This window comes from Schistocerca gregaria, chromosome 1 (genome assembly GCF_023897955.1).
Source record: "Schistocerca gregaria isolate iqSchGreg1 chromosome 1, iqSchGreg1.2, whole genome shotgun sequence".
In the NCBI taxonomy this organism is placed as follows: domain Eukaryota; kingdom Metazoa; phylum Arthropoda; class Insecta; order Orthoptera; family Acrididae; genus Schistocerca; species Schistocerca gregaria.
The window spans coordinates 524,952,041-524,966,292 of record NC_064920.1 but is presented as its reverse complement, the minus strand read 5'-3'; the positions used below and the strand labels follow the sequence as shown (position 1 = coordinate 524,966,292).

The 14,252-nt window shown below is 42.2% G+C and overlaps 1 protein-coding gene across 1 annotated transcript in view; it reads right to left on the bottom strand.

The window, feature by feature from the left end:
• Positions 1–267: 267 nt before the first annotated feature.
• Positions 268–14,252, bottom strand: part of LOC126357659 (uncharacterized) — a 50,428-nt gene continuing 36,443 nt past the window's right edge. The window contains exons 4-7 of the mRNA XM_050007480.1: positions 13,464–13,563; positions 7,974–8,087; positions 2,709–2,864; positions 268–327 (exon numbers count right to left, since the gene is read on the bottom strand). Coding sequence (XP_049863437.1) covers positions 268–327; positions 2,709–2,864; positions 7,974–8,087; positions 13,464–13,563 — 430 coding nt within the window. The remainder of the gene's footprint in view (positions 328–2,708; positions 2,865–7,973; positions 8,088–13,463; positions 13,564–14,252) is intronic.

The window sequence follows — 14,252 nt, the reverse complement described above, 5'->3', positions numbered from 1 at the left end:
CTTGCCGTCTGTATGGCCCAGAGATGTACTCTGCATTCATGTGAAACCCCAGCGCGAACAAACATGAGTTCAAAACAATGTCGCGATAGGCCAAAATAAAGTTTATACCCGCGGAGTCCATTTTTGTATTTCATAGCCTCTCCTGTTTATACACAAATAAATTTAGAATCTAAATTGCACTGAACGTTTAGTTCGACCAGACACACAATTATCAGAGCATATAATTACATTTCGAGACAACTCCATATTCCTTACAGTACTGATGTTTCACAGAGTGCCGTGGAAATGATAAAGCATGTTCAGTAGTGCGTATGACCCGTTGAGCACCTGCGGAACATAAAAAGAAGCGAAGGTAACCATAACACTGTTTTCATTAATAGAAATACAAGTACAATATCTCTAAATTATTGCAAAAAGATAGGCTTTATAGTACCAAAACAATTCGGGTATACGAGTAGTTCGATTAATGGGTAGCAATTCACTGCCTAAGTCCTCCGTGCAAAAGTCACCAAGATGTGGAAATTTACGTTCACAGGAAATAACCATTCTCTAAACAAAACTACGTTGATGTTTTAGTTAGTAGTAAGAAACATAGTTCTGTCGATACTAGCAAATAAATGTTTCTGTAGCCTAGACATACATAAGTGATATACATCAATTTCACACATCCAACTACAAGTGAAATATTGCTCTGTCACTACTACATTTTATGTCTACATTCTCCGATATTCTCGCCAAAACAGTAGCGTTAATTTAATTCTGCCTACTCATCTAGGCGTAAATTGGACTTACGCCTGTAATGACACGACAAATGCAGTCACGGCGATCTTTTGTATGCTCTGTCAGAGACTGAGTGGGTTTAGAAAGTCTAAAAGGAGAGTGACGCCACGAGACAGGAGGCGCATTGTTAGCTATTAGTCGGTTCTCATGTTCTACCACTTCGTTCCTATTAGTAATGAAGCGTTTGGAGTGCGGAACAAATATCCTACCCTGTAGAAAATCTGAGCTCACTGTCGCACGCCTATGAGAAATTACGTATATATTATAAGTAGTGTCGCTGAGTTCAGATATTCAAATGTGTGTAAATTCCTAAGGGACCAAACTCCTGAGATCATCGGTCCCTACACTTACACACTACTTAAACTAACTTATGGTAAGAACAACACACACACCCTTACCCACGGGAGGACTCGAACCTACAGCGGGAGGGTCCCCGCAATTCGTGACATGGCGCCTCAAACCATGCGGCCACTCCGCGCGGACAGTCGCTGAGTATTGAGCATGTTGTGCACGGTGCAGAAAGTCTAATTCAATGAATATCTCAGTTAAAACTGCACCACGTAATTTTAGAGAGGGGCTGGTGTGCGAGAAGAGTGTATATGCGACACGAGAGAAATAAACTGCGAGTAAATGCATATTCATTCATCAACTGTATTATAAATAAGTGCACCGATGATTGGCTGACGGTGTTAACAGGTGGAGCTGTGATGATATCATTCACACTACATCCGGCTTAAGTTTCAACTAAATCAGTTACCTAGCACCACAACATAAATATAATGAAATTCTACAAATGTTTAAACACTATGTGTGTTTCGCCAAGTTTCTCTAACGAACTCAGTCGGAAGTCAGACTCTGGCTTTTCTTACAAGCATTGCGAGGACCACCGACGAACGTTACAACGGATTGTGTCCAGCAAGTGACGGCTACGAATTTCTCTGTCCGTTCTATTTCTGAATTTACAAAATCAAAAATGGCTCTGAGCATTATGGGACTAAACATCTGAGGTCATCAGTCCCCTAGAACTTAGAACTGCTTAAACCTAACTAACCTAAGGACCTCACACATCCATGCCCGAGGCAGGATTCTAACCTGCGACCGTAGCGGTCGTGCGGCTCCAGACTGAAGCGCCTAGAACCGCTCGGCCACACCGGCCGGCACCAAAAAATCTATTCACAGATGTGCTTTGTGTAGCATGAAAGAAAGGATATATATAAGAAACAAAAGAAATAACGAAATTTTTGTAAAAAGACCTATGACAATATAAAGCATAAACTGAACAAAATGATTAATTACAGGAACGTGCCGAGAGTAAAGAACTTATTTAGCAGGGTTTCGTCTGCTTTTCGATTGTGTCCCGTTATCAATAAACGCTCCACGAAAGCAGAATTACGAAAATTAGTACACTTATTCCCTAGGATGTGCTACTTATGTACTATGTTAAAAGGCTTATCGGTTTGTCTGATGCTGTCGTGTACGTTTACTATTTTAACGTCATATAATTTATGAACGTAACCGTTTTATTCCCGTTGCACTACACCATTTAAGTCAAGCAAATCTTTAAGTATTTTAGAATTGTATTTTATGTTTAAAACGTTATAGGGGACTTCCCATCTGAAGAAAATTTCCTTAGTGGTATTTAAACTTGGTCAAGGTTCTTACAATAAAATTATACCACCTGTTGGCCGTATGAATTACATATTGAAAAATTATTTTCATTGTCAGTCAAGTTTAAAACTTTTTAATGCTTCATTATTTCTTGAGCTCTTGTGTTGCTCCTTTTTATCCATCTCCCTTTAAGGTTGTGTGTAATTTCGCCCTGCAACATGTGAACTATCCAAATATTCGTGACAATGCGCATATCATTCTTGTTTAACAGAACGAAAGGAAAGCATTTTTTGCTGATTGTTTCATTGATTTCTACTGACCTGTAGCAGCATCTGCTTGGACAGGTTGCACATCTTACCCACAGTAATCTCGAGCGGACGCATCGCTGCCACCATGAAGATGAGTAGGCTGTGTTTGAAACGACGGTCGCAATCAGGCCAACCACAGCTGAAGGCAGAGCTGACGAGTTTCTCGCTCTGCAACACACGCCTTCCTGTCGTCGGATAGTCTTGTTGTGTTTACGCACAGTGTGTGAACCTGAGTTATGAAGTGCTTTTTGAGGTAGTGCTTAGGTACCACGTGGTTTACTTCCGTTTGTGTAATTCTAAGGAATCTGTTTCTGTTTTAAAAAGTGACTACTGTATTCATTGTTTAAACGCCCACAGATAATTGCATCGTCGCAGTTTAAACATTTAATTACTCTTTTATACACACTGATGTCCATCGATTAATACGTTGTTCGGAAATTCACTTGAGGGTATAGCTACTGTAAGAGTAAATTCTCTTATTTGTTCCATTCATTACAATTATACTTAGCGAGTACGTTACAAGCAGAATACAGACAGTCTACAACGAAGGGAGAATCCCCAGTTGATCGACTAATGAATGCAAAAGACTTCTGAAGAAGAGGTAAATTGTGACAAACTACATGACGAGGCCGGCAAGTGTAAACATATGGCGTCAGCTACTTGAGAGTTTTCACAAGAGCTTAATGTGTACAGGTTAATTGTTAACTATGTCAATGTAAATTCATCGTAAAAAGTCCATCCACCCCAATGAAAAGACTTGTGGATGTTGGTTTGAAGAAAACCATCAGGATTTCCTGACTGGACTGTTCAAAAATCTCGAGCAGAACGCCATTGTCATAAAACAGCTTTGAGTTACGTCATTCGCCCATTGGTACCATAAAAAATAGAACTCCAGAAAGTATAGCTAACAGTGAGGCCTCGATGACCATATTACAAGAAATGAAATGAGAATAGTACCGAGGGAGGTGGCTCAGCAGTTAGTACACTGGATTCCTATTCGGGAGAACGACGGTTCATAGTTTTTCCCTGATTTCCCTAAATGACTTCAGGCATATGTCGGAATGGATCCTTTGAAAGGACACGGCCGATTTCCTTCCTCGTCCTTGATACACTCCGAGCCTGTGTTCTTTCTCTAATGACCTTGATATCGACGAAACATTTAACCCAGTCTTCCTTCCTTCCTTCTTTTGAAATGAGAATTGTTTCACCGAATTACTATAAAAGCTGTATTAAGGTTCCACGTCTACACACTGTACCTCACAAGCGACTTGTAGTCAAATTGCATGCTTATGGAATATTGTCTTAACCAAGTGATTGTAATCGTGATTTTCTGTCAGAGAGGTCACAATTCGTAGCAGTTGACAGAAAGTCATAGAATAAAACAGAAGTGATTCCTAGGGTTCCCGAAGGTAGTGTTATAGGCCCTCGGCTGTTCTTTACCTACACTCCTTGAAATGGAAAAAAGAACACATTGACACCGGTGTGTCAGACCCACCATACTTGCTCCGGACACTGCGAGAGGGCTGCACAAGCAATGATCACACGCATGGCACAGCGGACACACCAGGAACCGCGGTGTTGGCCGTCGAATGGCGCTAGCTGCGCAGCATTTGTGCATCGCCGCCGTCAGTGTCAGCCAGTTTGCCGTGGCATACGGAGCTCCATCGCAGTCTTTAACACTGGTAGCATGCCGCGACAGCGTGGACGTGAACCGTATGTGCAGTTGACGGACTTTGAGCGAGGGCGTATAGTGGGCATGCGGGAAGCCGGGTGGACGTACCGCCGAATTGCTCAACACGTGGGGCGTGAGGTCTTCACAGTACATCGATGTTGTCGCCAGTGGTCGGCGGAAGGAGCACGTGCCCGTCGACCTGGGACCGGACTGCAGCGACGCACGGATGCACGCCAAGACCGTAGGATCCTACGCAGTGCCGTAGGGGACCGCACCGCCGCTTCCCAGCAAATTAGGGACACTGTTGCTCCTGGGGTATCGGCGAGGACCATTCGCAACCGTCTCCATGAAGCTGGGCTACGGTCCCGCACACCGTTAGGCCGTCTTCCGCTCACGCCCCAACATCGTGCAGCCCGCCTCCAGTGGTGTCGCGACAGGCGTGAATGGAGGGACGAATGGAGACGTGTCGTCTTCAGTGAAGAGAGTCGCTTCTGCCTTGGTGCCAATGATGGTCGTATGCGTGTTTGGCGCCGTGCAGGTGAGCGCCACAATCAGGACTGTATACGACCGAGGCACACAGGGCCAACACCCGGCATCATGGTCTGGGGAGCGATCTCCTACACTGGCCGTACACCTCTGGTGATCGTCGAGGGGACACTGAATAGTGCACGGTACATCCAAACCATCATCGAACCCATCGTTCTACCATTCCTAGACCGGCAACGGAACTTGCTGTTCCAACAGGACAATGCACGTCCGCATGTATCCCGTGCCACCCAACGTGCTCTAGAAGGTGTAAGTCAACTAACCTGGCCAGCAAGATCTCCGGATCTGTCCCCCATTGAGCATGTTTGGGACTGGATGAAGCGTCGTCTCACGCGGTCTGCACGTCCAGCACGAACGCTGGTCCAACTGAGGCGCCAGGTGGAAATAGCATGGCAAGCCGTTCCACAGGACTACATCCAGCATCTCTACGATCGTCTCCATGGGAGAATAGCAGCCTGCATTGCTGCGAAAGGTGGATATACACTGTACTAGTGCCGACATTGTGCATGCTCTGTTGCCTGTGTCTATGTGCTTGTGGTTCTGTCAGTGTGATCATGTGATGTATCTGACCCCAGGAATGTGTCAATAATGTTTCCCCTTCCTGGGACATTGAATTCACGGTGTTCTTATTTCAATTTCCAGGAGTGTATATAAACGATATAGGAGACTATCTGAGCAGCCGTCTTAGCTTGTTTGCAGATGATGCTTGCGTTTATCTTCTAGGAAAACCAACGCGTTTTAGAAAAACTATTTGCATGATGCCATAAGCAATCCGTTAAACTTCAGTCACGCTATAAATCAGTCAAATATAAAGGCCGCAAATTCAACTAAATACCAAGGAATTACAGTTTCGAACAACTTGAATTGGAGATAACACATAGAAAACATTGTGGGGAGGGCGAACGGAGACTGCGTTTTACTGGTAGAACACATAGAAGATGCAACAGATCTACTCAAGAGACTGCCTACACTACGTTTGTTTGTCCCCTTTTGGAGTACTGTTGCAAGGTGTATTGTTATTGCCAGACTGGATTAACAGAGTACATCGAGAAAGTTCAAAGATGAGCAGAAAGCTTTGTATTATCGAGAAATAGGGATGAGAGCGTCACTGACATGGTAATAGGTTTTGGTGTGTACTTCATTAAAACAAAGTGTTTTTCGTTGCGGCGTAATCTTCTCACTAAATTTCAACATTCTACTTCGAATACCTACATAGAGAGAAGCGATCATTATAATAAAATAAGGGAAATCAGAGCTCGCACTGAAAGATATTGGTGTCTGTTCTTTCCGCACGCTGTTCGAGACTGGAATAATAAAGAGTTTTTGTGAAGGTGCTTCGATGAACCCTCTGTCAGAACCTTTAGTAAAGTTTGCAGAGTATCCATGTAGATGTAGATGTAATGCTGATATAGATGTAGATGCACTGCAGAGTGACACTTATCGAAAACCACCTTTCAAGTAGCCCATTTTTTTTAAATTTATATTTCAGTGCAGTACAGTTCATTGACTGACATGTCATTATTTTCCAGAGAAGATGGATGGCGGATTGCTAATAGATTATCCACTCGTACATAAGTCTTCTTTTTAACCCTTTCTGATCAGTAGGATTAGGTAACGCACTATCCTAGTGTGGGAGTGCCACTAGGCTGTTTCTGGGAAAACAGTGAGTGGACGTAATGACTGAGAGGGTGTCGTCAAAGCGTACACAAAACCTGAGAGGACAGACCGAGAGGAATCTAAATGTGGAAGGCAAAAACCGACAGTGGGGTAGGTTCGAAGCCAGAGTAGTAAACCGAGAGAATTAACTAACAGCAAACATCTAACTGCTTGGGAAATCTACTGTTGTATCAACACAACTTACCGAGGAACATGTGCACACATTCCTCCTACGCTGCTTAAGGTTGTCATCCGTGCTGCACGCAGTGCGGGTCTGAAACTAAACAGCTCTGGACTGCGAAATTTTAGTGATTTTAGCATCAGTTTATCGGAGAATTTTATAGCTAAAACAACAAATGAAGTTTCTGTAGCTTTATAATTTCTTCTGTCTTATAGTTACCAGGCCTCTTGAGGTAAAAGTGCGAAACTTCATACGATTATACATTGACCATGTGGCCACAGACAAGTATCTGTTGACTAAAGAAATCAAGCATTTCTTCCACAAGAAATAAGGAAATTACAATAAAACTGAATTCGTAAGTTGAAGCGGCCAGTGTGATAACCAAAAAGCCTCGATGAAGGATCACGAGAAGAATTGTATATTATATTGTAATTTCTCTCTTGTTGTGTGAGGCCTGTCTTAAATACAAAAATCGTAAGTTCTTCCCCATAAATCCTTCGGAAGGGAAACACATGTTTATTCCGAGATAACATCCGAGTTTTCTCGACCTTAGGACATTCACTCAAGTCTGCTTTCTCTCCTATCTTCGTACAACTGGGTTTAGGCGGCAGAGATGCCAAGAAACCTGCATTTGCCAGAGTAGCCATAAAATCATTGTCCTCTTACATTTCATCATCGATAAGTGCTAATCCCCAGGACTTTCTACAGCACAGGTTCGTCAATAGAAACTATATTTTCTGTACGAATATGTAACTACAAAAGGAAGGTATCAAGAATAACAGAGACTGTGACTTATTTTGTGCCAGCTAAGAATTGTTTGGAATTGCATGTGATCGTAAAACTCAAGAAAACTTTAAGTGACTGTTCCGTTGTTCATAATTATTGTTCAAGTAAGCTACTGATGTTGCCAATTGCAAACATTGACCAGTGGACAGTGGTGACTAGTTGAAAATCGTTAAGATGTGTGTGTGTGTGTGTGTGTGTGTGTGTGTGTGTGTGTGTGTGTGTGTGTGTGTGTGTGCGTGTGTGTGTGTGCGAGCACGCAACAACAGCCGACACTGAGTTTGCCAATGGCGGGAAGAGGAGGCAACAAGATAAGAAAGATGGGAGAAAAATAGCACAGTAGAAGAGGAAGAGAGAGAGTGATGATTTATAGTAGGGGATGGAATCCTGAAGTAGAAAACACAAGTAATAGACACTAGCTGCATTTCTTCACACTCACCTGATTGATTATCATGTGGCCGCAAAGGCAGTACATCCCAGTTTCGTACAGGACACAGGGTATCAGCATAAGTTCCTTCAATGCTTTCGTTATGTTTCCGTCTCTCTGTAACAGCTGTTCACATGATGACATGTGTATTATTATTAAGTATTTATTAATGTTCTTCACCTCTTTTGACCAAGCTAACTTAATGTTACAAAACAACTTTAACTAATTCTGCAAATAGATTCTTATTTGAGTTAGACTGACTTCCAAATTTGGCTTATCACTTCTGCCATTATCTGTAACGCTTAAAAGAAATATATTTTCAAACATATCTCTGTGCTCAATTCTAATGACACGTAAGTAGCCTATAATTCCCATACGTAGGTATTTTATTTTGTTGAGGCACTGAAATTATTAATAATGCGTCTGACTGTTTTAACTGTTGTGGTTCACTGTTAGCCCAACAATATACATGTAATCTGTTTCCAACTCTATAAACGGGATCGTTGTTTGTTTACCTACAAATGTCAGGAACCCAAGAATCTTTAATGTCTGAGGAGACAGGATGGGCACTATTAATTTGGCACTATTTTCCACCCATTTAAATTTAAGCACTGCCTAAATTAGAGCATAAAATTGACTTAGTTTCGTTGATTTATTCTTTAACATTCATTGATTTTCATGAAAAATCGACACTTAATTTTAAGTTTATTTCAAATGTGTGTGACTCCCACATTTGGCATGCACTGACGTTGTTACGTGTGTCGTTTTTCTTTCGTTGAGCGGTCCAGATGAAGTAGAGTGTTTTTTGGTATTAGTTGTTAGTTGTCCGATTTAGCTAGTGTTTGTTTTGCTAACTGCAGGATTTTGAGGATAAGATGAATGTACAAAATAAAACATTCGTGGAGTGAAGGGATGCAGATGAGGGGTAATGAAGCATACCTAACTCTCCACTAAAGGGAAGCAAGCTGCCAAGCTAATTTAGAATAACATAACCAGGAACTGAGTGTAGAACTAGAGTCGAAATTGTCTAATCAGTTGATGAAGTACAAATAAGTACGCAAAATTTGCAGCCTCAGCAACTGATCGCGCTAGCGTAACAGACGTCAATATTCCACTGCGAAAATCACCAACAATCACAAAGTCGTTTTCGTGTGGCAAGCTATAGACCTCGACGACCCTGGCTTGCTGCATTTTGTGTGGAAGAATTATTATACGCCGAATTTAAGGCCAATTACTAAGCCCCTTACCAAGATATCACCGTTCAGGATTAAGAAACATTTCAGATATTCCGGGAACAGTGTTAGTTACGTACTCCACAGTTAATGCCGAAGAATGGTTCGGGCGTCATGCTTTGATGAAAATATAAATGAGTCTGAATTCTGTTGCGAGTTAGGGAACATTTCCCCTTCCCAGAAGAATGGTTTCTCTTTGGAAGGAAAACGGAGGAAATGTTCATTGAGACTGTTCGTAGACTTGTCATAATTTAAGGTCTAAGATATACACACATGGCTGATGCAGTTGTATATAGCAGTCAAAGTTGTAGGATGACGTATAAAACTACAGAAGGCCACAAGTGAACAGATGACCCAAATTCGTACAATGAATTTACACGGGGTGGAGAAAATCATGATCCTAGAAACAATACTTTTCTTGAGTAATTATAATACATGTGAAGTAAAGTGTTAGCAATGCAAGTGACAAGGAGAAGAACGGCGTAAGGTTAGGAGATAAATCCGTGCAAAACTTTCCTAGGACAGAAACGTAGAACGTTGTGAAGAACGAACGAAGATGCGCATAAATGCTATTTGGCTGGAAAGAGGAATAATGCCATTCCTTGGTGAACGATGAAATTAATTCAGACGTTGATGAACTCGTCAGAACTGCTTAAGTAATTGTTGTGTATCTACTACAACTAAAATGACAGAATTTTGTGTTAAACAGGCATAAAGTAAAGGTAATGACGATACAGGGAGTAGTAGAATTATTCTTTGAAATTGATGTACAGCAAACATTAAACAGAATTAAGTAAATAATTAAGCAGAGGCGCATTTGAGTTAGCGAGGGAGAGAGCGGTATTAAAAGAAAAGCGCTTGTGATCAATGAATTATGGATTTTATTAAAGGTAGTGATACACTAAGAGAAAGAGTTCGTGGAACTGAGGGCGCCACAAAGGTCGCGAAAAATCTGTTTGCAGAAAAAGTCGTGTGTGCTAATGAAGAAGTGAACAATAGTGTTTGTGCTCTAGAGACTGCTCTGTGTATACTGAGTGTAATTTAGAGATATCTGGATGTAGGCGATGGGAGCAGCTATTTGCACTGATAGTAAGAGATGTTACGGAGGTAGTTCGTGCGAATTGGGACATTTGAAAGTTCTTACTGCACGGAGTGACAGTGAACAAAAGGAGGGCCTTGAGAAGAATTCACATAGAGAAGAGCTACTCTGTCATGTTTCGAAGGTGGTGGAAAAACGCATTAAAGTGAAGAAGTCGGCCACACGTCAAACAATGACATAGGTACACAAACATTCGCTTTTTAGTGCTCATAATCCAGTACTATTTTGAAAACAAACAGCACCTCAGATTTACAGTTTGATTTATCTTCACGATTTGTTTTAGTTACCGAGTAGCCATTATCATATTTTTAAAAAGTAATATCTTCGCGAGACTTTGTATTAACAGCATCTCTTTTCACCACTTTTTTAGTGAGCAAAGTTCTATGGATGTTCTAGTGGCCCATTTTGATTTTAGTAGCGAATGAGTCCCAGTGTAGAAATGAAAATAACGGTTCAGAATGAGAAACACCACAAGATACTTTTCATGTCTAATAATTAAAAAAGTGCTCTTCCAGATTAAGGTCATTGACCCGTTTGCCACATTATCAGTACTTTTTAGTCCATTGGCAAGTGCTATGGAGTCGAGAGAAGTGTTTAAATTACGAGTCTGACTTTTGCTGTCTTTTATGAAACACAGACGCTTCACACAACAAGGTTATCCTCATCAACGTCTCTGATGACAGAAATGCGTTCGTCCAGATAACAACATCTTAACTGAAATAGAAACTTAATGCAATTAAAATGAACTAAGGAGATGAATTTAAACATAGAGCACCTACGATAGTGCAATATATACACTGATGAACTACGTGCCAAGAAATTCACGAGACACCGAAGCGCTGGCGAGGAGCCAAGACGGTTAGGTCAGCTCATCCGATTCAAGGAGACTGCTGACATATGATTCCAAGGTGCACGAATGCCGCTCACTGGCATCCTATTTTTGCTAAGATGGATAACTGAGCGAGGTCAGATAGGTATGTGAAGTGCCGCGAACAATTTTGGCACAGCTTCAGCGCCCTGAGGCAGTGAATCGTCTCTCTGAACGCACAGGTCAACAGACGGTGTGTGAAGATGAGAAAACGTGTTCACATGAGCGAGAAATAGATTTATGTCTCTTTCACTAGTAATAAAGGTCGGTATGCCCAGCAGGAGCCCAGCTATATCCAATGGAATCATCTTTCAAGGGACAGAGAATACTTAGAAAAACAGCCTAAACTGCGTCGTGTTCGCAGTCGAGACGCATCACCTCAGTGGTTTTCGATGTGCTCATACCCTCTCATTGGTGTGTACTGACGTGAAATATGATGCAGCGAACTTTTTCTATGTTTCAAACGTCAACTGGAGACGTCCCAGGACATTTCATTCTCGATGCCAAATGATTTGCGATCTACAGAAGAGGCGTTACCTTCAGTATCCCATCCTGTGGCAGTTCTTTTGGACTGACGGCCACCACCGGATGTGGTCCTCCTACCAGTCCATATTATAATAGAAAGTCGACAACGATGCGAGCTGCTGATTGTTCGTGTTCGTATTTTCGAGTACATTTCTTGTATTTTATGAGAGCTGTAGTCGTAACGTTGCTAGTCCCTTTAGACATGCATGCGCTGCAATATTGTAATTACATATTGATACCGGGTGTCCGACTTTCAATTAAAATGTCTATCGCGTACGGGATGTACATAATGAGTGTACGAGTGCAGGTTTTAGACACTTGGATGACGACATATAGACGTTTTGGTCTGGGCATTAAGCGTGCTCAGATAGTGCAAGTCGTAAGGCGACCCCTGCCGATAAGTGAGAAGCCCGGGTTCGAGTCCCGGTCCGACACAAATTTGCTGTGTCGTCATTCCAGTATACATCTGAAGATTGTCCGTATTCTCCACTGCGAATGCATTTCATGTAGTTACTGTATGATTAGATTTCACAGAGGGTGCACACAACGCGAACTACTTTACATTTGCACCTTCTATTACACAAATAGTTCACGAAGAATATTCATCCGCCAAGCGGGATTACAAGCGGAAGCAAAGATCAACTTGTACGAGGCGTATCAAATGGTTCAAACGGCTCTGAGCACTATGGGACTTAACATCTGAGGTCATCAGTCCCTTACAACTACTTAAACCTAACTAACCCAAGGACATCACACACTTCCATTTACGAGGCAGAATTCGAACCTGCGGCCGTAGCAGTCACGCGGTTCCGGACTGAAGCGCCTAGAACCGCTTGGCCAAAGAGGGGGCGATGAAGCGTATCAACAGTTACTTCCATACTGTAACTCATGATCAGATCAGGACATGTCTACCATTGTGGTCCATAAGTGTCCAACAGGAAATTACTCTAGTTATATGTAATCAATGCTAGGATTCAGGAATAGACTGTGTCCAGAGATGGATGACTTCAAGAGCACTTTGAACAATATTGCAAAGCATCATCTTCACATTCAAGTTCCCTATTGTGTATATTCATTTATTAAGTTACTGTAAATTATTTTTAATCTGTGTTGACATAATTTCTGCCGTAGATTGTCTACAACTATTTGGCCCAGTGCCAGGGCTGTGTAAAAAATGTTCAATTATCTGTGAATTCCTAAGGGACCAAAGTCCTGAGGTCATCGGTTCCTAGACTTGCATACTACTTAAACTAACTTATGCTAAGAACAACACACACACCCATGCCCAAGGGAGGACTCGAGCTTCATGAGGGAGAGCCCACGCAATCCGAGGCACGGCGCCTATTACCGCCCGGCGATGTCTGTGTAGTTGCTGCGTGCAACCAAAGTGACGTAAATAACAGCAACTACTTTCGGTGGTATGGGGCTCTCTTCCTGCCACAGTGTTACATTTGACTCCAAGTGTATTTGGCGAATACAACACTCATAAATGTGGAAGTCAAGGAACCTGCCACAAGAGATACTTTTAAGTTTGTTTCCAAGAAATATAATGAAAAGCAAGAGAAAAGAAAAGACTTTTCTCAGTATGCTTTTTTCGGTAACATTGGCACACTATTTTGATGGATCATTGTTTCTTTGCCAATTAGACATGGCATCATGAGAGGGGATAAAGTGTTACCGGGGAACATAAATAAGAATAGAACATCCAGGGGCCGGGATTTATTTCATGTAGGCTATTTTTTTTTTTGAGCTATTAGAGAAGATCTAAACGTACTCACCACAGCAGCCACAAACACCGTGCCACAAAGGTTAGCCATGTTGATGAAAAGAAGAATGAAAATCGATGCATCCATTGCTTTCTGCAAGAGGCTGACAGATCTGAAAATAAACACCAAACAGGAAAAAATGTAGTCTACCATGAACTGTTTTCCTTACCATCTTATAGGAGAGCAAATATTTTTCTGTATCAACATAAAACTTTAGCATTTCTACCGAAGTGATAGAAAATACCTATCTTACTATGGTTTGTACATGGTAACTGGTAAAAATGGTAAAATATCTCATTGTATTCTACTTCCATTCAGGCAGTGGCGTGAGCAGTTACGTAAACGACTCCGCATTACTTACGGCTGGCTCCCACGCTATTATGGTGAGCTAGGGACGCCACCATGGTACTGCTGAGTGACAGACGTCAACCCTCTGCCGCAAACCCGCCACTGGGAGGCCCGAGTGCCGTCACGTGACACACGCAAGAAGGTCGGAGAGGTAGCGGCCGCAACACCGTGTCACGTTCTTGTCTGCCACGTTCCTTACCCTCTGCACGTGTCCACCAGTCCTTAATACTGAGGGCAAAATTCTCTTCCCATACCAAGTACGGTTCATTTCGCTGCAGTAGCCAGTATTCAAGAACATTGTTTCCCTTAGTGGTAGTTCTTGGGCATAAAACCAGTTTTTTGCTTGCATCCTTGTATTTCTCAGTTTACGTGTAGTAAAGACATCCCGGATTCGCACCTGAGCCCGTGAGACCATCCTGACATGTACAAACTGGTGTCAGAGGTGGGATCTTT